This window comes from Acipenser ruthenus, chromosome 21, assembly GCF_902713425.1.
Source record: "Acipenser ruthenus chromosome 21, fAciRut3.2 maternal haplotype, whole genome shotgun sequence".
Classification (NCBI taxonomy): Eukaryota; Metazoa; Chordata; class Actinopteri; order Acipenseriformes; family Acipenseridae; genus Acipenser; species Acipenser ruthenus.
In genome coordinates, this window is record NC_081209.1 from 28,650,001 (window position 1) to 28,672,442 (window position 22,442).

Here is a 22,442-nt window from a genome sequence, read left to right on the forward strand (position 1 = left end):
GGGGGGGGGGGGGGCACAAGACAGACCTAACCCAGATCTTCTTTAACAAAACCTTTAAGGATTTTATTTACAAATTAACAAGCAAGTCATTTACATGAAGCACACACAGAGTATTTATTTAAATTAGACTTTATTTGAAGTCAATTTTTTTTTTGTTGAAATCCTGCACATGTGTTTCTCGATTCAGAATTATTTTTTTGCTGCTGGTTTTTCTGCTGGCTTACCAGCTGCCTTTGCTGCCTTCTTCTTTGGCTTCCCTTTCTGGGCTTTGCGCTGCAAAGAAAATCTGGATATTAATACTTTGAAGCACACTATCTTGCACAACAGACTGTTACTGTAGAAACAGAACAGCTACACTGCCGAGGAGTCTTGTATAAAGCTTCAGAACTTCCACTGTTATCATGAGTTTCAGAAACACGGACCATGAAGTGGAGACTCATCATTAGAGCTTTCATTTTTACATTCCCTTAACCCAGTAACCTGGGAGTTAGCATTATCTGCCTTCCAAGAACTCTTACTATTCCTCAATGCAACTGCTTATTGTACAGACTACACCAGATATAAAAATGTCTTGCACACTAAAGGGGTGAGGTTGCACATCAAGGTGTGCTTTACTTACAGCGGGATCGTGACACAGGATTGCTCTGCGTCTTGCTGTCTTGGAGTAAGGATTGAGTTTCATCATGACCCTCAGGTTCTTAAGTGGGTTCTTCTTAAGCACTCTGCGGTGAATCTTTTTGCTGTAAAAACAAAGATTGGAGTCAAGAGTTACTCGGCTATTGCAGAGTTAAAGATTGCGTTGGTGAATACAATTCTGGAGTGATTTAGAATGCTTACCCTCTTCCAATGATCTACTATGCTTATATTTAGCATTCATTCTTTACAGATGAAGCATACATACACTTTCATGCCTATAAGTAAATATTGCACTGCTGTTTTATACCTAATCTACCCACCCTAGCCTCCTCTTATAAAGCTGTATCAAGAGACACATACCTGACTAGTATCATCTGGTATTCTCAACAAAGACAATACTTGCTTGACCTGGTGTAACTAATCGATAATTAGAAAGTGGGTAAACACTATTAAATCTTAACTTGCTACCAGAAGCAGCTCAGAACTTCCACTAAAATCATAAGTTTCAGAAACACGGACCATGAAGTGGAATCTCATCACAGCTCCAGCTTGAATTAAACTATTTAAAAAAAACAAACAAAAAAATAAAACACAAGACTTACTTTGGTGCACGCAGGGCCTTCTGAATTTCCTGGCTCTTCAAGATTCTGCTCAGGTCTGTGTTGGTCATCTTATGCATTGGCAGGCTAAAACAGGTTAAAAGAATAAACAGCAGATGCATCAGGAATGCATGGACAGTTTCAAAAAGCATTACAACACATTTACTCTGCAGAACAAGTGCCATTGGGCTTCAGAACTTCCATCAATATCATGAGTTTCAGAAACACGGACCATGAAGTGGAGTCTCATCATTAGAGCTTTTTATTGGTACTAACTAGTGCAGAGCCTTGCCTTGCCATAGGTAAGCAATACTGGCAGGAAGTCTTTGTAGATCATTAACACATGCACACGCTTGCTCTTCACTCTTGGGACTTACTTGTAGTCCAGCTTCAGAGTAGAAGGCTTGCGCCATGTGCCGTACAGGTCATCCAGCTTGCGGAAAGCGCTCTCCGTCCAGATGCAGAAACGGCCCATGTGGCCACCAGGAGCCAACCTCAACAGGTTCAGCTTATTCACGTTCTGGAGGGTGATGCCTTAAAGAATATATATAAAAAAAAAAACACATACATGGTTAACAATGAAAGAATTAGTTAACTTATTCTCATCTGTTGTGCAATGCTAGTAATAGTACAAGAGTCAGAACTTCCACTAAAATCACTGTTATTCAGAAACACGGACCATGAAGTGGACAATCATCATGTTTTAAAAACCTTTCCAATTAGTTATTCCTTGAATATATTCTTGTTGTGTCATCATTTGAACTGTTAAAGGTTATGGGGGTTTCATTCCATGAAAGGAAGTCATTTTACCTGGGATGTTCCTGAAAGCCTTTGTGACACCGTTGTCCTCGTTGAAGATGATGCACGGTCCTTTGCGCTGGATACGGCGACGGTTTCTCATTTTACCCTTACCAGCACGCATTCGCTGAGAGGCATACACCTGCAGATCAATGAACAAGGCACATTTCCATTAAGAGAGCTCTGGGACACACATCCCTAACCACAGCAGGTGTCACATAATTAGGTGTCTTCATTAACAGATAAAGGACTGGAACAATTACAACAGTGTTGATTGGGCAAGAGGTTCTTAAGCGATATGTGAAGCGGATTGTCACCTTCACTATATCCCTGTGCATCCCTTCAAGCAGCCACAGTACAGCTGAAACACGAACCAGTGAAGCGGAAGATCATTTCCACTCAAAGCCATTTGGTACATGGTAGGTTTACAATAAACATGAATTACTGCTAAAGTCTCTACAGACTGAAGTACCTTCTTGATGTCATTCCATGCCTTCAGTTTCTTCAGCAGCAGCACAGCCTCCTTGGTCTTCTTGTATCCTTCGACTTTATCGTCAACCACAAGAGGAACCTCTGGGATCTCCTCAATACGGTGACCTAGACAGAAAGATACCTTTACAAACAAAAAAAAAAACACTCTGGACAGGATGGAAATTTAAATCCTGCTTCAAAAGGTTACCCAGATACAAAGACTTTGTGTCTGTCCCATCCACAATATACTAGTAAAGCAAATTTGCCAACATTAATATTGCAATTGCAGTTTGATCTTGCTCAGAAAAAGAATGATCGTCACCCGCCTGTGCCAGCATATAGACAGCAGGCAACTGTCACTGTCCACAAGGTCAGACGCAAATTACACCATCATAGCAAGAATGAACCATGCTAAACAAAATGCATACCAATTACTCACAAAAACCAACCAGATATATTTAAATTGTGTAGAGTCAGCAATCAACTGTTATGAGCCAGAGGGCCCCTCAACCCCAATTTTACCATTTAAAATGGTTAACTCACCTTTAGACATGACCAGGGCTGGCAGTGCCGAGGCTGCCAGGGCAGAGCAGATAGCATAGCGCTTCTGGGTCACATTGACTCTGCGATGCCAGCGGCGCCAGGTCTTGGTGGGTGCAAACATGCGACCACCGCGACACATCTACACAGCAAGTGAAGGCTTATCCATTTTACAGTGAGGGCTCGTGCACAGAAATGTTTGCTTTATGCTCAGTTTCAAGCTTATCGTCAACCTTCTGTGCAAGCACACTGACAGAGGCACCTGTCGCTAGACACAGGGTAAGACGCAAATTACAGCATCATAGCAAGCAATCACAACGGGTTTCACTGCAACAGAACCAAACTACAGAATGAAATGATCACTTCATCCATTAACTTCCACTATAAAGCAAAAACAAAATATCTTCTGGGAATACTCAGTATCTGGTTAGTCATTTTATTCCAGTTTTAAATTTCAGGGATCACATTTGATATGCTTTCTGCGTTCACGTGGTAAGAGTTTGGCTGAAAATCCAGTAGGGTCAGATGTACATAGCAACCTCTTTTCAGTGATGAAAACCACTGGTTCAAGTGGAACAGAAAGGATACATTGCCGAAAGCACCCTGGCCGGAGCGGTGAGTACCACCACCACGCACACGGGGAATACGAGCCACAGCTCTTCCGGTACCCCAGGACTCTGCACTGGTCTGGTGCCCTGAAACATAAAACACATTGTTTCTTAACCTAATGTTCTTGTACACTTTCCACGCAAATACTGAGCAACTTCTGCAAGGTCAGAACTTCCACTGTTATCATGAGTATCAGAAACACGGACCATGAAGTGGAGACTCATCATGAAAGCTTGAACAAAATAAATGACACCTTAATGTTTTTTCATGCAAACATCCCCACCCGTTTAATATCTGTAGAGATTGAATTCCTTAAGTTATGACTCAAGTGAAAATAAATCACAAATGCTCCCCATTAAAGAGAACAGTGTGACAGTGCTAAACTATCTGCTGTTAAGAAAAAAACATCTATTCCAAAACTACTCACCAGCAAGCTCGCTGACAGCATATGGCTGCCTGGCGTTCTTGCGCATGTTGGTGTGAACGAAGTTCACAATATCCGGGCGGATGGGAGCCTTGAAGACAGCAGGCATAACGACATTTTTGCCTGAACTCTCTCCCTTTTCGGAGTAGACAGATATCAAAGGTCGGGCACAAGCCTGCACAGCCAGGGGAAACAAAATTGGGAGTTTAGTACTGTAAACTTACTGTAGAGAGAAAATGTACATTTTATAAACTACACATTTAGTTTTTACTTGTATATGGAGTTCCAAGTTTGCAAAACCTTGAGAGCGACATTATGTTGCATTCACCACCATGGGACACTAATGTATTTTTGGTTCTCAGTACCAACAGCAGGAACTTGCTCAGACCTTCGTGATCGTCAAGCCTATGCGCCAGCATAAGGACAGCAGGCAACTGTCACTGAACACATGGTAAGACGCAAATTACACCATCATTGCAAGTATGTACAGATGTTGAACTAGATCAATTTAATTGTGTATTACTAGACGCCCTTCTGTCATCCAATCAGTTTAACTAAAGTCCAAGTAGTAGCTACCGTGCCATCGTTTAAATTGCAATGTACATAGGTCAGCCAAAAAGCTGGCCCTAAAACTCATGTCTTGTCCGACTACCCAAAATGTGTATCTGGCAATACACTGGATGCAAATGTAACATCACAGCAAATCTGAGCCCGATTCACGTTACCACGCCTCTAGTGTACTTGAGTCCCATCTCAATTCTAATTGAAGTCATAATAAAAGGTGCTTTCTTTGAACAGATGTGCATGTTTTGTCAATGTTGCCATTAGTAGAATATTTAAAACGATTCTGCAGCTGAAACTTGTCAGTGAAGACCAAACCTGCAATGCAAGCCTTCATCATACAGTACTGAACACTATACTGGCAGGCCTTCAACCCTCCCTCTACTTTAAACCAAAAACAAGGACAATCGGTACATTTAAATATTGTGAAAAATCGAACTAATAAACATTTTAAATGTAAAAAAGCTAGCAGTACAAGAATTTCTGAACATTCTGATATAGATATAGATATATATATATATATATATATATATATATATATATATATATATATATATATTAGTACTAATCACAAAACTGCCACTTCGTTCTTAGCTATCGAGTAGTAGTGGTACTGTAATACATTAAGTGTTTTTTCAAACAATGTAGATAGTACACAGGTCCTCTGTAAAGATTTAGTTTAAGAAAGTTGAAAAACGTGGCCAGAGACGCGATACCTTGCAATAAGTCGTCAGCCTTTATATATAAACCACTCAAGTTTTGTATATATTTTTTTAAAGGCTCGGGAACCTACATTCGGTGTGGATACCTAAAGGTTTTCAATCGGATTCTCTAACTTCAGTGTCACACAACGTGTCTTCCCATCCCCCACACGGACAGACACACGTTCCTACTCTAAAATGGCTCCTATGCACGGCTCACAGAAAACAAGTAAACACGCATTTTTAATTATAAGATACACTCCAAAACTAAAACTCCCGACTCCGTGCACTGTAAATATTCCACCTTCGGTAGTGTTTCGGAATGTATTAAAACATTTCTAACCATTTTCGCTTAGGACTCTCTCGGCTCGCCGCAATCCACGCTCCTCTATCGATGGCGGCCACGGAAGAAAAGGAAGGAGATAACGCGCACCGGTACGTATATACATCCGACGCTACTGGACTTCCGACATTACCAAACTTGTAAGAATTACTGCAGAAAACATATAACATGTATGCCTAAAATTAATACAAACTAAACAAAAACACTACATGTTTTAAAATGTTTATTTTAGCGATTTTTCTTTTTCAAATATTTTAAAGTCAATGGGGACTACTTTCTTACAAATGGCACCGTGTCGGCGTATATATGCTATAATAAGAAAGGCCGGACTACTTTGTAAAAAGTATACATAAATAAATAATTAAAATGTGTACTATTTTAGAGTTATAGATTTAAAACGACGTTAAAATCGATTATATACCAATGATGTATTATTGTAAAATTATAATATTTGTATTAAAATGTTTTTGCTGAGAGACGTGATGACGTAGTTCATGCCCGCGCTATTCGGTTTGACACGGGAGGCGGTGTCTGATTAGTTTTTTTACATGGTTATATTGGACTGTTTTAGTGTTTCATTTTATTTATTTTCCTCTAAACGCACATACATTTTATTAGCTTTATGTTTAAAACAGATTAAGACCTAGAATGAAGAAAAACGGGATTACAGCTGCTACTGGCGAGTTTCAGAAGTTTCTCATGTGAGTAGAAAAAGACACGAGTATAATACTGTATATATATTTTTTGTGGTGCATCGCTGATGGGATTTTGGTGGTTGGGGGATTCATTTACGTGGACATTTACTGTTTAACTTTCATACATTAAATTGTTGCGTCATTGATTTCTGATTTTATTTTTGTATTGTTATTATTTCCCAGTTTATACTGCTTGTGCACTCGGCTTCGTTTGTTTACATTACCTCGGTGTTGGTGTTGGTTTTGATGTTAGCCACTCTTTTAAACCGTGTCACTGTGAACTAGTCATCCACACGCTTCTACCTACAGCAGTCCTATAGCTAATTTAGGAATCGTGAGTTACTACCTTTTTAAAAATGTAAGAAGTATTTTTTATTTATTTATTTTTTATTGTATGGAGCACTGCACCCTTTTATGCATGTAATCATACTCAAAATTAAATAGTCAGGGCACTATATTATTATTATTATTATTATTATTATTATTATTATTATTATTATTATTATTATATAATGAATCATATCTCTGTTTGATTCAACTTACAGTGCATATTACCAAGATGGACAAAAAGGAGAATTGAAACAGCCACTGGTTTATGAGGTAAGTTGTTGTTTTGACGTGATAAAGAAATTCATAACTCAAATTAAGATCAGAATTACACATCTGTGTATGCAGTAATGTATAGGCAATCCGTCCTTAGGGACAGTGCAGAAGTGGGCTGCATCGAATTAAACCTCGGACTAACTCGAGTTTGTTTCTCTAGAGTGATATCCAGGTACAGCTGGTAAACGACGAAGGCAAAAACCCCTTGCGCTGCATCTGGAGTGGAAGCAAATCTGTATTTATCATTGAAAAAGCTGTGAGTATTGCAGGCCATTTCACCTGATATGCTTTTGTGCTGCTGTAGTAACTTTTAATGAAATATGTTGTTTTGTTCCTTATCATTTAATGTGGCAATATCAGACTTAATAGACGTATTGTTAATCACTGTATCTGTTTTATCATTGGGTTCCTAGGATACTAAATTTTTAAACAGCTTTAAAAAAAGAAAGAAAACAAAAAAGAATACATGGGACTCACTCTATGCTATAAGAATTCCTTCAGAAAGTCACAATTTCCAACAGAATCTGCAATTTCTTTTAGATCCCAAAGCTTGAGAATGAAGAAGAGACGACTGAGGATTCCATTTCTCCAGACTCAAAGCTTCACTTTAAAGAAGCTCTGGGTCCAATGCCACTGGCTGTTATGAAAGCAAGGTACCCATACAGTGCCATTAGTTTTACATGTAAATCCTCATTTGTTTTAGGACCTCTTATAAAATATACCCCATTTCCTTTCCCAATATAAACCCAATTAGCTGTTGTGTTATAGACACTCAGTAAAATGTGTCAATCCTAATAAATCTGCACCTTGGAAAACGTTGGTTCATGCTTTCATTATGTCTTGTTATGTGTTTTTTTTGTAACCTTGGTGTTGAACTAAGCCCTTCATTGTGTTTTCTTCTTAGGCAGTTGATTTCGTGGTATACCATGGCACATAACCCTAACATGCCCCAGTTAGTGAATGCCAGCTGCCCTGCAGTGGTGCTCCCTCCTGTGTGGGTGCGATGTGACAGCTCAGATCCAGAAGGCACCTGCTGGCTTGGGGCTGAAACCATCAGGACTGACAGCAAAGTCACTGGCATCAATTTCCATTCAGTGACATGTAAAGGTAAGATTTAGACTGGAGCATACATTATAGGAATCGTTAAAACAAAACCAAAGATGAACTTTAAGTAAACGGTGACAGTATACTGTACAGTAATGGGAATGGAAGTCCAGTGAGATGTTTTACGGTTATGCTTGGCTAAATAAGACGTTCATGGAGTTTGTGTTTTCATTTCAATTGTCCAGAATGTCATTTCTTGCATGTTTTGTTTTTCTTCTTGCTAATCTATCAATTCATTGATATATTCTTTCATGTATTCACTCATTTTAGGTCCAGTTATTGGCAAAGCTTCATTTATTAACCTAGATGAACTGAAAAAAGCTCACAAGGGGAGACACCACTCTTCTACTGTAAGTAGTAGAGAAAAGTAAAATTTTTGCATTATTTTCTACGAATGAAATTCATTTAATAGAAGGTCAATTGAAATGGAGGCGCTCAAGAGTGCCTGCTGCGTGCTTCTAATTATAACAGGACATTAAAGTTAGTAGAAGTGCATTCACAATCACTGCATGTCATTTTCCGTGTGTATTTCCAGGTGACAACGAAGGGATACGCTCAATATGATCTTTTTGGTTCAACAGTAGTGGAGAGCAGTATTATTGAGTCACAGAGCAGTGTTGTAGTGGACTTCACCTGGAACAATGTGGAGAACATTCTACAGACTCCACCTCTAACATCAGCTGCTACATTGGTAAGAAAAAAGACATGGTTTCTTTTGGGGTTAGTGTATGCAATACTGTGCAGTATGTGGGAGAGCTCTCGGCTCGCATTTCCCAAATGAATAATATGAAGTTGCCTATTGTAGTATGCTGCATAAATGCATGCATTACTATATATTTATTAGAAGAGAAATGTAGTGTGTAGTAAATCTGGAAGAAGAACATTTAATTTATAAACCTAATTCATGTTTTGAATAAGAATTTAAAAAAAATATATCTGGACTGCTTCATTTAAATAATTATTTACCACCAAGGGTGGTTTAGGGACCTCCTTATTATTATTTATTATTTGTTTATTTAGCAGATGCCTTTATCCAAGGCGACTTACAGAGACTAGGGTGTGTGAACTATGCATCAGTTGCAGAGTCACTTACAATTACGTCTCACCCGAAAGACAGAGCACATGGAGGTTAAGTGACTTGCTCAGGGTCACACAATGAGTCAGTGGCTGAGGTGGGATTTGAACCGGGGACCTCCTGGTTACAAACCCTTTTCTTTAACCACTGGACCACACAGCCTCCTTTACCACACAGACTTTAATACAATGTTTTCAAGTTTCAGCTGCAGATTTAAGATTAAATACTGTTTAGATCATTAAAATAGACCCTGCACTGGGGTGTCTGTAAGTAACTGCACAAAAGTGTTGCAGTGTATTGAATCTAGTCTGGCTTTATTTTCTACCTAAAGAACATCAGAGTGGGATCTGGAGACCAAAGGAGTCCAGTGTACCATTTATTCAAAGAGCTGGAGTTTCTCATTGTAAGTAGAGCATAACCTACAAAGTATATACAGTATTTATGACTGGTAAGACCAGTGGCCAGTTCATTTTCACCTGAGTTGAGTTTAAGGTTGTAGCAGCAAGCTACTTAACCACTAAGTCAATATCTTAGATAAGGCATATGTATCCTTAAGTGTTTTATGCAACTGGCCACAGGCCTTTTCAGTTTTTCCTTAGAATTTTACATTTTTTTTTATTATTCTGTTGCAATTTTAATGATATAAAAGCAAGAAACAATTTAATTTCAGCAAGGCTCAGATATATTAGTGTTTTGAATAATTTATTGCCATTTTTTGTTAAATCATTTGCAAACTTGCCTTTGCACAAAATAATGTTCATATATGTAATGCAGTATTTTAAATTCTATGCAGCTAATTTGATATTTTGTGTTTCTAGGTTTTGGCTGAAGGTTTGAAAACAGGGGAGACTGACTGGCCAGAGCCTTTGGAAACCAAAACTGCTGTTGAACTTGTACGAGCATTGATAGAAGGTAAATACAATGTTTTTAATGCTGTTTAGACATGAATCACCAAAACTGAAAGCAGTTCATGTGTCTTCAGTTCAGTACAGGTCATGTTTAAGTAACATAAAACTTATATCTGCTGTTAATATTTATGCATGTTAATATTTATTGGATCAAATGCAGACTTTTTTTTTTTTTTTAATTTGGGATGGCCAATTGTTTGTTTTACCCCATTTTCTCCCCAATTTGAAATGCCCAATTTTAAGCCTGACTCACCGCTGCAACCCTCACGCTAACTTGGGAGAGACAAAGACGAACACAAGCGTTCTCTGAAACGTGTGTCGTCAGCCGACCGCTTCTTTTCACTCTGTTTCTCATCCATAGCAATACTATGTTGTTTACTTCTGTAGATTTAAAGAACAAATTTGATGTTTACCAGAAACAGCCTGCTAAGGAGTCCGAGGTAATGTGTTTTTTTTTTTTTTGTAAAAACATCTCAAATCAATTCAAGTATGCGTTTTTAGCTCATATGTTTGTTTTTTTTATCTTAGAAAATAAAAAGCGATGCTGCCTCAGTTGAAGGTTCCATCCAGACTGCGTTTGTCACAGACCGTGGAGATCTAGATTTTGCAGAGCAGCTGTGGTCTAGGATGAGGAGGAGTATGTTGGATTTTTCAACACCCTTTTCTCCTTTTTACTCTTCAGTTTTAACCACCCCTCTGAAAGAAAACAAGACTTTGTAATTTTAAAGTAAAGTTTGTTCTTACACATTGGTGTGCTTGGTTTTTACTTTTAAATGAGTACTGTTTTAAAGTAAAAATAAAAACACTTAAACTTGCTAAGACTTTTCTTTTATTGTTATATGTACAGGTGTGGCATCCTATCGAGATGTTGTGGATTCTCTTACATTGGTAATTCAGGCCTTGAAATTTGGTGACATTCAACCATGGGTATGTATTACACTCTGTTTTTTTAACCCTCCCAGTTTCCTGCTTAATTGATAACTGCAATCTCCCAAATGTATTGTGGGCCTACAGTACCAGGGATTTAGACGCCCTTTAGACTGTACCATTCCTTGTTTATGTTATGGAATAAAATCTGAATTCTGCCTTTTTGTTCTGATTTATTTTTGTTTTATCGAAGACATCGTTTCTTTCTCTGATCTTGCTGCTGCTAGGCTTTAGAATGGTGACAGTGTAACTACTCTTCTCTCTCTCAGATCCACAGAGGGAGCAGCAGTTCTCTTAGCAAGCTGATCCAGCAATCCTACCACGGCAATATGGACAATTTCTCTTTAACTGGACTTGCACCCATCCGAATGCTGTTGGAGGTTGGGCTAGATAAAATGAGGAAGGACTATATTAACTACTTCATAGGTAACATCATGCTATAGGTATTTGTATTTGTGAAAGCAAAGGAAACATTATGTTGCGCTGTACAATGCAACCATTACAGCATAAAAACAATCCCAAGGAGGTATGGTCATTGCTCACATTTACCCAGCAATGCAATTTCATCATCAAAAAGTATTTTGCTTGCCAGTATTGACTTATCAATGTAACAAATGTTATATTTTCATGGAACAGTTATATTTTCATGGTACTTCATACATTTCCATTTTTTATTTTAAGTTTGTTTCTGTTGCAGGTCAAGAACTTACAACACTAAACTACCTGGTAAGACAATTCTCAGTGTATTGGCAGTTCAGTTTGCTTTAATCCCTGGGAATAGGAAATGGTATCAGTCAGTATTATGTAATACGTTTATTCCATTAAACAAGTGGGCGAATCCAGTAATTAGATACATTATTTATATTTTGATAGTACAGTAATATGACGGCGGGAGGATATGATATCTTATTGCTATGATATATTTTGTCATTTTAATCATGCAGGAATGCATTACTTTTCATGTATTGTTTGATAATCTTTTGAATGTCAGGCTATTCCTTTGAAACAAGCCTGCTTGCTTCCTCTTTCAGGATTACTTTCTGAGCTCCTCTGTGGATGTACAGGAGCAGGTCCAGCGGCTGAAGAAACTTCACCACATGCTGGAGATTGTGGTGAACTGCAATGCTTTCCTCAACCTGGCTCACGAACACCTTTTCCCTCTAACACAGTAAGGATTTGAAACTTGCTGCTCCCAGCTATAAAGCATTGTACTGCTTCACATGGTATAGTATTGCCTTAGTAATTTGTTAATAATAAAATATTTAAAATGAACTGGTTCTGTATTTTGTTCTTGTCTACATTATCTGTAAGCTACAGTGGTAACAGATGGTTTGCATGTTCACAGCTTCCCTTTCTTTTCTTTTCAAGGTCTTGCTTGCAGTTTTACAAAAAGCACCCTTACAGTGAAGAACACGTGTTTCACTTGCAAATCAGACCCTCTGTGATCAGCAGCTTCTACCAAAAGTAAGGACAGCAGTAATTGTTATACTGTAATTAAACATGGCCATTGGACTGCAATTAGCTGTTGAGATTGAGAAATTTACAAGCATATGTTGTCTACATTTTTTGTTGCTCAGGCCATAGACTGGTATGGTTTGCCAGTAGGTTTGTCTAGCTTGCAAGGTTTCATTTATGATTTAGTATCCATTCAAAGAGCCAGCTGTTAAAGGTCTTCGGGATTTTACAAATCCTGTTTTCGCCTTTTGTAATTTTCAAATAATGTGGCCAATGGTTATTAATGAAATGCTGAAGTGTTTGTGTTTTTTCAATTTTGTCTTTGTTGTGGATTAGTGAGCACCCTCAGACATGGAGAGTGGAGGTTTCCAGTGGACACGGGCAGAAGGAGGTGAAAACAACATGGCAGCTCAGTGGCAAGGCGCCAGTGGAGCATGTGGGCTTCGATATACCAGGTAATTTGTGCGGTTTTGTGAACGGCAGGCTTCTTGGTCTGAGTAGGGTAAAGAAATCCTCTCCTAAGTTGTTGTTTGAACTGTGCCACTATACTGTACAAAGAAAAATATTGATTTTGGTGTTGGATGCAAATAAAACAGTTCTAAATTGTTTATGTTGATAAAAAAAAGTTAATTAAAATTGTTTTATAAAAAGCACATACAGCATTAGGTCGACAAACTAATTAATCTAAATGTATGACATTTTGTATACATTGGTGGTTTGTGTGACTGTTCATTATTTATATATTTTGTGTTCTAGATATCCCTTTTGAAACGACCATTAATGGGGAAGACGAGGAACCTGCATATTTCACTACAATGATTAGTTGTAGCCAAGTGCATTTTATGTAAATAACCTCACAGGTACGTCAGAAAAATCTTTCAACACTGTTTTTAATTTGTAATGACTTAATAATACCAACAACCTTTAATATAATTTTTTCAATACCTATATTGTCTTTACACAATTTCAATAAAGTGTAATAAAATGTAGGGCTCAAACTAGATCAGAAGTGTATTTCATTACAATCCTGGAGGTGTATAGGCTTGTCTTGCAAAGGAATTATTCTGTAATCTTACACAGTTAAACACAATAGTTTGAAACTTTATACTGGTGATTGAAATAATAATCTTGAGCACAGTGCCTCTTTTCTGTGCAAAGCAACCTACCTATTTTTTTCACATCACACATCAAACCTGACGGCAGCATGCAGAAATTTGAGCAGCACAGGGACTTTGTTTTGCGAAATATTTGATCATTAAAAATATAAACATCATACGTCTGGACATGTTAAAGATATTGCTCACGAAAAGTAATATCAAGCAGCACTTTGTGTTAAAAACTGATAAAATACAGTGCGCCTTTGTGTGTGTGTGTGTGTGTGTGTGTGTGTGTGTGTGTGTGTGTGTGGGGTGTGGGGTGTGGGGTGGGGGGTGGGGGGTGGGGGGTGGGGGTGGGGGGGGGGTGACAGAGAATCTGTCAGTTTTATAAAATTAGCTTTTCAGTTAAACTTCTATTGATTTCTACTAAAAGAATACCCTTATCTAAGTTCATTACTAGTTGTGCCTTCGAAGAAGGAACATGAGGAATATTGCGCTCAGCAGTATGCAGAGGGTGCACACAGTGGGGACAACGATCTCTGTCACCATTTCCATGTGACTGGTCAGGGGATCTGAAACACAGCAAATAGTAATATGAAGAAATAGCAGCTAAGTACTCGGTATTGTAGGAATTTCCTTTTAACAGTAAACAAAATTATACAGTGCCCCCTTGTGATTTCGCTGTCTTAATTGAAAAATGTTTATCTTTAGGACACTAATACTGTTAAATTCAAGAAGGGCTTTTCTTTTGTTTGTCTGCCTCAATAATAATAGTATTCAGTGCTCAAAGGGTTAATTATACCGGGAGTTCTCACTTAAATTTTTTTTTGTGCTTACCATGAATAAGTCTTAGAATATTGGCAGCAGTAGTCCGCTGTTGTTCTATTATTAAAGGAGAAAAGCAATTACTAAAATGACATTTATTTTGTATTTAAAAGAAGTACATTAACCCTTTGAGGACTGTGATCATCAACCAGTTGCTATACAGGAAGTCCAATCACAGGGTCTTCCTGTAGGTGGTACCAATAATATACAGAATTACACATATATGTAGCTCTTTAAAAAAACGTTTGTGGCTTGATTGCTATTTTTTACTTCTATAATTGAACAGTAATAGAGAGTAAATCTTTTTTTATCAATAAAATAATCAAAAGCCCTCAAAGAGTTAATTGTTAATACAAATAAATTAACATTTAACATATTTAGTAAAAACACAGCACAAAAAACATATACCACACCTTTTTTATATGGCAGTATTTTATTTGTCCAAGCACTAATTAACAATGTTTTCAATCAGGTTGTATCTCTTTGTGGTTGTTTTAATTTCAGTTTAATTTCAGATATTTTCTTTAGTACCTAAACTTGATCATGCACTGGCCAAACCTTTGGCATTTCTGCATGTTCCTTATTTTCCTTGGACTTTCTTCTAGCTGGAGGGGCAAACAAAGAAAAGTCTTGTTACTTTGTATTATGACTGACGTCCAGTTTTTAAAATTTCAGAAAAATCATATTGTCTTTTTGAACGTTAATGTAATGTGTTATTGAACATGTCACTATTTCGTTGTCATTTGGTTCAAAATAAGAATGTGTAAAGAGTGGGTATTTTTAAAGAACAAGGAGCACAAAAATGCAATTTGTCTGTTTATGACACCGACTCCCATACCTAAATGATATCTATCACGGTAAGTATTGTTGTGCAGACATCACATCAGATGCTTGATAGTATTGGAGGCAGAATCTTTTTTTTGTTTGCCCCTGCCAGTGTTACTAAATTGTAACCTATGTTTTGTGCAAAAGTTAAATACTTTATTGACTAACCTGCAGCAAGAAGCTGATTACTTGAAGAGCAGGTCTCTATTGCCTTGCGATGCCAGTTTTCAGCCTGTCAAAAGCAATAATCTTGATTATTAGACCCATGACAAGAAGGCAGAAGATGTTCATGGCAATATGTCTGCTTGGGCCGCAACATCTGTTACTGAGAGGCAAAAAAAACTGATAGACTTTACTTTATACAGCATTTAAAATAATTGCAATATTTTTTTTTTTTACTAAATTGTTTTTCAGTCTGTTGCTGTTTGATCTTTGTCCTGATTCCACACCTCGCTTGCTGTTCCAGCACTTATTACAAATTGTGTATATTATATATTTCAAGCTTAAGATACACAGGTAGTTCACAAATAATGGTTCCGCTGTTTTTGGCTTTCCCATGACTGTGACGCCTTACTTAGAAATGTAAATATAACTTGTCAGAAATGGATTTGGATAACTCAGATTCTTGGTTAATATGTAAATAAACTAATGCAATCGTATTGTATCAGTCTCTAAGAATCCATTCACATATGATTGTTCTATTGTTTGTAACGTTTTTTTGTGTTGTAATAAAATCTAAATAAACCATCTTTTCTAAAATGTCACTGGCACTTTTCATTTTCATCATTTCTTACCTCCTTCTGGTTCGGGAATCCATTTGAACTGATGATCCTTTTGTAATACTGGACCGAGGCCTTTGGGTAGCGTGGTTTATTCTTGTTTCTAAAATCAACATAGTACAATCCAAACCTCTCGGAGTAACCCTCATCCCATTCAAACTTATCCAGCAGGGACCAGGCAGTGTATCCTTTCACATTCACACCATCCTTAATCGCTGAAAAAAAACAATCACATTAGTTAGGAAGCACTGATATATGAAGATGGAAATAAATTCACCAACAGCAATTTATCAAGGTCATCATATCAAAATGCAATTCACACGTTATGTTCTTTGTACCTTTAAGCATCTCATTGATGTATTCCTTGAAGTACTGCATTCTCCAATCATCACAAAGCTCCGTACAAGTCATCTTTTCAGACACTCCATTCTCTGTCACGTAGATCATGGGGTTTCCATACTGAGTCTATAAAGAGAAATGGAATCGGGAGGACTCTAACAATATAGTTTTCTTACCTGTTAAACGCTTGTCAGAGAGACAGTAATATTTCTATTGGGAATGTTAGGCTGTCAGAAAAGCAGCTATTTGCTTCCTCTGGTGTGATTTCCAACATGTGAATACAGTCTGGTTTGTACCTTCACGAAATTGAGCAAGCGCCTGAACCCCCATGGCACAGAATACAACCATTCAGAGCCAGGGTCAGGCCACCGGGGGTCCACCAGCTCTGCCAGGTCCCTGTCTGTGAAGTAGCTGGGGCCGTGACTGGCTGGGAAGTTTTTCTGTGTGATGTACCGGGTAGTGAAATGCCCGATTCCAAGGAAATCGCATGTTCCCTTGATGTAGCTCTTTTCCTGGGACGAGAAGGTCGGCAGCCTTGAGGTTCCCAGGCCTTGCTGTGCACTCTTCCTACCTTCACAAACAAGAACATCCGTTGGTTATTTGTTTTTTAGTTGCTGAACAATCTCGAGTGCTACGTGCCAAGTGACAGCTGCGCCTGTTCAACAGGGATGCCACCTCATCGGGTTAAATGATTAAGAAATGGGTGGGATAATTTTTTTTGTTTTACATTTTAAAAAATAAAGTAATTTCCAGTTGTAGCTTTAGCATACCAGCTTTAGTAATACCCGGTGATGAAGTTCTTACCTATGTAGTCTTTCATCACTTGTGGATAGTCTCCATTAAATATGGGGGTTGCGAACCAGCCAAGGTAAAACTGGATGTATCTTTCAGCGGCTTCAATGTCCTTCTGGCTTGTAAAGTCAACAGGCTCACCCCAGTCACCGTTCAGGGAAATGCCAACCATACCTAGAAAGAAAAACATGCTTTCCATTCAGATATAACAGACAATAATTCAGATAAACATATTTTATACAACAAGTGTTCAGAGTTCTAGCGCTGAAACAACCCATTTGCCCCGCTTCAGGGGCTCGGTGGTTATTTGTAATAACTACAGTACACCAGAAATATCCATGGAGTATCCTCTTCTATATATAGATATATTTATCTATCTATCTATCTATCTATATAGATAGATAGATATATTTATAACCATTTTGACCGCTGGTACAATACCTTTTTGTTTGCTGCGCCATTGGTTGTCATAAGTGTGCCAAACCTTGGCATGAGCCTGTAACATTAGAAAATAATAATAATAATTTTTAAAAAACGAATATGTCTTCAATCAGGCAAAAGCAACTGGAACAATGTAATAATTAATCAGATTTATGTGACAAATGAGTTTGGGCCCTTTTGCTAATTATTAAACAGTGACAGAAATCAGAAGGAAGACTGCTACCATTTAGAAAAGGGGCTAGGTCTAGCATGCTTACAGATTGTGTCTGGGGATGTTATATACATATTTAAACTTTAGGATTACATGGTTAAACTTTAATATATTGGGGATTTTTGCAACCAAAAAAGCCATCATGATAACCCCTCCACTGCAGAACAGGTACTTTATGATATACTACAAAACCAGTGACTGGGGAGCACGGTGGGGTCCATCCGAAGAGTCCGCTTCAACTGAACCGACCGGCCGCCAGTCAGCAGCCATCCAAACAAACACAAGCTATTTAATAAAAAAGAAACAACAACAACAACAACAAACACTTGTATTATAAACATCTTTATTTAAACACAGAACATTAGGAGATTCTGTCAACCACAATTCAAAACATCCATACAGCATGGCAAGTTCAATAAAACAAGTTGAACAAAAAGAAGAGAAAAAAGAGACTTAAACAAAGCACTTTATTATTATTATTATTATTATTATTATTATTATTATTATTAATCAAATGCCCACTTTTCAAAAATTCAGCTGTACCTCAAACAATTTTCTATAGTGGAAACAGTACCTGTATGTGCTTGCTGGAGTGCGATTCCTCAGTGATCTTGACTATTTCACAAAAACAAAAAGCTCTAAATTGCTAACCTATACAGTAGATTCAACCAAAAAAGATCCTTCTAAGGTAAGGATAACACTGTTGTTTACGCTGTTGCGTTAAAAAGGCGAATGAAGGAAACTCTGTACCGGGTCCCGACTAAAGAGCATGTGTACAGAGCAGTGTAAAGACGCAATGTGCCTGTGCAGATTCCTGGGAGAAGAGAACTCGAGTACAGCCTGAACTGTTCAACACAGGGTTACACACAGCTTCACTTCACATGGACAGAAACAGAACCACCACGGCACTGCAGGGAGGTGGGGGGGGGGGGGGGGGGGGGGTCCACACGGCTGTGCCAATGGGGTCAAAAGAGCTTAGGTGTGACGACTTGAGGCTCATCTTGTAAAACCTGGAATGGCTCAAACTGCTGCGCAACAGGAGTCTTATTTCCACCCTTACAAGGCCAAGCATAATATATCTGTTGAGTTATTACTATAAAACATTCTCCAGGGAGTAACGAGAGGATTGGGGGAAAAAAAACAACATGTTAGAAATGTTTACACGTTGGAATAATATGGCAGTACTTTTAATATCTTTAATCTTTCTCAAAATTAGAAAACTAGCATTCAGGATCAACAGTAGCAACAGTTGCATTGTTTTCTCTTCATGAATGAGACAGTGCAGTTATATCAAAAACTGCAACAAAAATAAATAAAAACGAGCTTTTTAAGGATTGTTAAGCTTCATAAACAGCTCTGCTGCATAAGAAAGAGACACGTTTCTTCAGTAAAATACTTCAAAATCAGTTAGTCTTGACATAATGAGAAAAGGAACTAAAGGACGAAGAAGGTGTGGGGGACAGAAGAGATGCCAGATATATCTGCTCCTCACCTTACTGACATCTAAAATCAAAGCACAATCCAAACTGCAGACCTGAGTCATGTATATGGCATCCCGGAATCAGACTGCAAGCAATACCAATGCACTTTGTAAGAAGCGCGCGCTGTCTCACCTCTCTGTGTAAGGTGCGTGCCCTACACTGGCACTTAGAAAATGAACAACATTTTCTTTAGCAGAGATACACTGCACATTATTTGGTACAGAAAGAAACAAGACCTGATGCTGTACAAATACTGACATTAAGGGGCACAAGTCTATTAGATATGCCCCTGGTAATCGCTTCTGGAGTTCAGTTGTCCTCTTCCTCCTCTTCCTCTTCCTCCTGTTCCTCCTCCAGGCCTTGTTCCACAGCACAGGCGTTTAGCTGAAGTTCAGTCTGATTGATTTTGCTTTCATCGTCTACCTGCATGGCAATCTGCATGCAGACAGCAGAAATAATGTTTTAACATTTAACACACAGTACACGTATACTTTTAGCTCAGTGAGGAGGACAGAAAGGGAATTCTTTACATTCTAATGACTTTGACTGCCACTGATATTTCCTGAGGAGAGATGTTTGATTACTTCTGATGAACACAAACCTGGGAGGCAAGATTACAAAAGTACCAGTAATACACAGAATTTTGTAACAAAAAGTCCAGACTTCTTGTACAGTAATTGCTTTTCAGATTGGTTAATGTTGACCAGTTGATTGGGGAAAACTTGGGACTCATTTTTTACGCCCCTGGAACTGGAATGCATTAAAAAGAAGTGCAAAGCTACAGTATGTTCCACGCAGCTTTACCGTGACAGGAACAAGTGTGTCACCTACCTCTGCAAGGTCAGGCTGGGCTGGGCTGGAAGCATCGCTGTCCTCCCTCTCTGTGCTTATCATGGACTGTAGAGCCAGCTCCTCCACCTGCAAATACAGGGCACCTCCATTAAACTGGAGTGAATACGAAACACAGACCAGACCCTGCTTTTTATCTCTAGAAATGAACAACATTTAGAGGTTAAGATTAGGAATGAAGCAGCTGCAGGTAGTTTGACAGATTAACATCAGGGCTGAAGAAGAGAGATTTTATTGGCCTTAAAAAAATCTGAGAAAGGAGCAAAACTTTCCAGTAAGAAAGTCCAGCTCTGAATCCGGACCTCGGCTGTGCTTTACGCACTCCTATTAAACTGCACTGCAAACACACATCTACTCTTTGGGGAGACTGTGTACAGTGTATTTGGTGGCATTACTCTTCACCTTTTAACACTACAGTTCAAAAGCACCATTGTTCAAAATGATTTAAACAATAGACTTGTTTGCTATGGTCCCGCAGTGTCCCGTCTCACCTTCAGTCTGTTGAGCTGGTCCAGCAACAAAGCCTTGACCTTCAGCAGGGTCTCCTCTTCCTTCTTCAGCTCTTGCAGTCTGCTCAACATGGTTTGCTTTTAAACTTAGGGACTGCTTTAGCTGGACAGTACCTGTTTCAAAAACATCAAAATACAAAAGCAGTCACTCTACAATGCCTGTGTCCGTACCCTTATAAACGTTTGCCATAGTAAAAGTATAGCAAAGTGTATCGATAAAACACTATGAAAGAATGATAAAGCACGGGTAAGCATTGCAAAGAACGGGGAGATATGGTAAAGCACATTAATAAAACAATGCAAACCAGGGTAAAATATGGTAAAAATGCCGTTGTAAACTTGTATAAGTGCACTTACTTGCTATGTGTGATTGCAAATCTCCCCATTCTTTTATGTGTTCATAGTAGATCATAATGCATCTGACACTTAGTTTCAATTTATTATATAAGTGAGGTAGTTTTATTTTGTATTTATTTATTTATTTATTTTGCAAGGGTTTGGGGGTATATAGTTATGTGAGTTTCTGTTTATAGCAGAACAAAATACGGACGCTAGCCCTTTAAGAATAAAAAAGCTAGGCAAAACAAGCATTCACGTTAAACCATTCTCCAGTACAAATTACCGATACCACTGATCCCTGCAAACATGCTCAAACTAGGAAGCACAACAACCAGGGAAATTCACAGCTGTAGTAAATAGGGAGGAACTTAACAAATGACAAAGAGACGAGACAAAACGGAAAATGATCGTAATGGCCGCGCACAGTGCGTATAATGTATTTTGGCAATGCTAATAATTGTATAGCGAAACAGTCACGGAGTATCTATTTAATAGTGACACAAAAAGACACTGGAATGTATTAACGAACGGTACGGTTTGTGATAACTGCTTGTTTAGTTCAAATAACGTAATTAAGCGATACTTACTTTACCTACTTTTTCGTTAAACGCATTCTCAAACCGCTTCCCCAAGTCCAGTACCCACATTGCGGCCTGCTGCGTTTCAGGGCTAGTGCTATTGTACTGAACACCTGGATGATGAGGAGAGACGTAAATACCGCACTGTCATGATTTCAACTGTGTCGTCTATATTTCAGATCTAATACTCGTGAAGTTCAATGTGTTTAAAAAGTCTGCATGACGGCGCTAAAGCACTCGAACCAGATTCACTGAAAAGCAGAGAGCTCTGTGTGTGTTTCGGTGTACTGCCATCTGCTGGAGAAAGTTTATATTACCGCGCTGTCTTTGAATGTTGAGCAGGAGCGACGCTTCGTGGTTTAACAAGCAAACAATCAAAAAAGCAAGAGATTTCACAAGGAAACAATCTAAAAAGCAAGAGATTTCACAAGCTGGATCAAGTAGACTAGTTCGGGCGGTGCTAGTTTTGTACTCTGTTTTGCTTTTTAGATTCGATTAAACTGTTAAAATGTGCTGTCGTGTTTTAAATATCAATAAACATTTTCACAGCCTAAGAACAGGAAAATACCAAACTAGTTGACATCCTCTAAGGTTTAGTTATGTAGTATATATTTAAAGAAGGGTAATCTATTTATATCCTTGAGGAAAAATATAGAAACATTTGTTCATAGCACCATGCTGACTTAACCATTGGAGCCAGGAATCTGGGAGTCCTAAAGTAGCACCGAAGCCAATAGAAATGGAATGTAATACAAATTGGTCGTTTTGTAATGAAAGTTCATTTTACAGTAAGAGCATTAAAAAAATCACTCTGCATACGGTTAGTTGCTAGGCACTCGGAGATTTGTGAGTAAACACATCTGGGTGCCAATTTACTGAAGCAAAGAGGCTAAAGAACAGGTATTAATTCAGTGAAAAGGTGTAATAA

The 22,442-nt window shown here is 38.2% G+C and overlaps 4 protein-coding genes and 8 non-coding genes across 16 annotated transcripts; 1 reads left to right on the forward strand and 11 right to left on the reverse strand.

Annotated features, from left to right (window-relative positions):
- Positions 1 to 113: 113 nt before the first annotated feature.
- Positions 114 to 5,827, reverse strand: LOC117428256 (large ribosomal subunit protein uL4B-like). The gene is made up of 10 exons (XM_034047136.3): positions 5,683 to 5,827; positions 4,081 to 4,252; positions 3,633 to 3,739; positions 3,048 to 3,186; positions 2,506 to 2,630; positions 2,046 to 2,175; positions 1,613 to 1,769; positions 1,239 to 1,322; positions 620 to 740; positions 114 to 273 (listed from the first exon to the last, which is right to left on the reverse strand). Exons 1-10 carry the CDS (start codon positions 5,683 to 5,685, stop codon positions 190 to 192), a joined length of 1,122 nt encoding a protein of 373 aa, XP_033903027.3. The 5' UTR covers positions 5,686 to 5,827; the 3' UTR covers positions 114 to 189.
- LOC117429968 (small nucleolar RNA SNORD18) lies at positions 378 to 448 on the reverse strand. The gene has a single exon (XR_004548459.1). It is a non-coding gene; the product is annotated as a small nucleolar RNA SNORD18 (small nucleolar RNA).
- Positions 1,111 to 1,181, reverse strand: LOC117429967 (small nucleolar RNA SNORD18). Its single transcript, XR_004548458.1, has one exon. It is a non-coding gene; the product is annotated as a small nucleolar RNA SNORD18 (small nucleolar RNA).
- LOC117429969 (small nucleolar RNA SNORD18) lies at positions 1,423 to 1,493 on the reverse strand. The gene has a single exon (XR_004548460.2). It is a non-coding gene; the product is annotated as a small nucleolar RNA SNORD18 (small nucleolar RNA).
- On the reverse strand, positions 1,869 to 1,940 carry LOC117429970 (small nucleolar RNA SNORD18). The gene has a single exon (XR_004548461.2). It is a non-coding gene; the product is annotated as a small nucleolar RNA SNORD18 (small nucleolar RNA).
- LOC117429974 (small nucleolar RNA SNORD16) lies at positions 2,802 to 2,902 on the reverse strand. The gene has a single exon (XR_004548465.1). It is a non-coding gene; the product is annotated as a small nucleolar RNA SNORD16 (small nucleolar RNA).
- LOC117429975 (small nucleolar RNA SNORD16) lies at positions 3,252 to 3,351 on the reverse strand. Its single transcript, XR_004548466.1, has one exon. It is a non-coding gene; the product is annotated as a small nucleolar RNA SNORD16 (small nucleolar RNA).
- On the reverse strand, positions 3,815 to 3,885 carry LOC117429971 (small nucleolar RNA SNORD18). The gene has a single exon (XR_004548462.1). It is a non-coding gene; the product is annotated as a small nucleolar RNA SNORD18 (small nucleolar RNA).
- On the reverse strand, positions 4,457 to 4,556 carry LOC117429972 (small nucleolar RNA SNORD16). The gene has a single exon (XR_004548463.2). It is a non-coding gene; the product is annotated as a small nucleolar RNA SNORD16 (small nucleolar RNA).
- Positions 5,828 to 6,130: 303 nt separating the features above from the next.
- Positions 6,131 to 15,960, forward strand: LOC117427921 (protein zwilch homolog). Its single transcript, XM_034046314.3, has 19 exons — positions 6,131 to 6,383; positions 6,923 to 6,977; positions 7,141 to 7,236; positions 7,521 to 7,633; positions 7,885 to 8,087; positions 8,355 to 8,434; positions 8,620 to 8,775; positions 9,491 to 9,562; positions 9,978 to 10,071; positions 10,455 to 10,507; positions 10,596 to 10,704; positions 10,915 to 10,994; positions 11,264 to 11,420; positions 11,692 to 11,720; positions 12,026 to 12,162; positions 12,363 to 12,458; positions 12,786 to 12,904; positions 13,206 to 13,309; positions 15,611 to 15,960. The coding sequence occupies exons 1-18, from the start codon at positions 6,331 to 6,333 to the stop codon at positions 13,295 to 13,297; spliced, it is 1,794 nt and encodes a 597-aa protein (XP_033902205.3). The 5' UTR covers positions 6,131 to 6,330; the 3' UTR covers positions 13,298 to 13,309; positions 15,611 to 15,960.
- LOC117963080 (lactase-like protein) lies at positions 13,900 to 21,815 on the reverse strand. Of its 5 annotated transcripts, XR_009308066.1 has the most exons (12): positions 21,524 to 21,814; positions 20,580 to 20,711; positions 20,071 to 20,157; positions 17,548 to 19,674; positions 17,119 to 17,280; positions 16,611 to 16,885; positions 16,314 to 16,440; positions 15,991 to 16,190; positions 15,365 to 15,428; positions 14,785 to 14,976; positions 14,384 to 14,428; positions 14,065 to 14,118 (listed from the first exon to the last, which is right to left on the reverse strand). XR_009308066.1 is itself a non-coding variant. In XM_034901639.2 (11 exons), exons 4-11 carry the CDS (start codon positions 17,609 to 17,611, stop codon positions 14,003 to 14,005), a joined length of 1,053 nt encoding a protein of 350 aa, XP_034757530.2. In that variant the 5' UTR covers positions 17,612 to 19,674; positions 20,071 to 20,157; positions 20,580 to 20,711; positions 21,533 to 21,815; the 3' UTR covers positions 13,900 to 14,002. The 5 variants fall into 5 exon arrangements, 4 of the variants coding, with proteins under 4 accessions (XP_034757530.2, XP_034757529.2, XP_034757531.2 ...); XM_034901639.2 differs by lacking the exon at positions 14,785 to 14,976 and having other exon boundaries at positions 13,900 to 14,118; positions 21,533 to 21,815; XM_034901638.2 differs by lacking the exon at positions 14,785 to 14,976 and having other exon boundaries at positions 13,900 to 14,118.
- On the reverse strand, positions 19,549 to 20,669 carry LOC117963158 (snRNA-activating protein complex subunit 5-like). The gene is made up of 3 exons (XM_034902156.1): positions 20,580 to 20,669; positions 20,071 to 20,157; positions 19,549 to 19,674 (listed from the first exon to the last, which is right to left on the reverse strand). The coding sequence occupies exons 1-3, from the start codon at positions 20,667 to 20,669 to the stop codon at positions 19,549 to 19,551; spliced, it is 303 nt and encodes a 100-aa protein (XP_034758047.1).
- Positions 21,816 to 22,442: the final 627 nt, after the last annotated feature.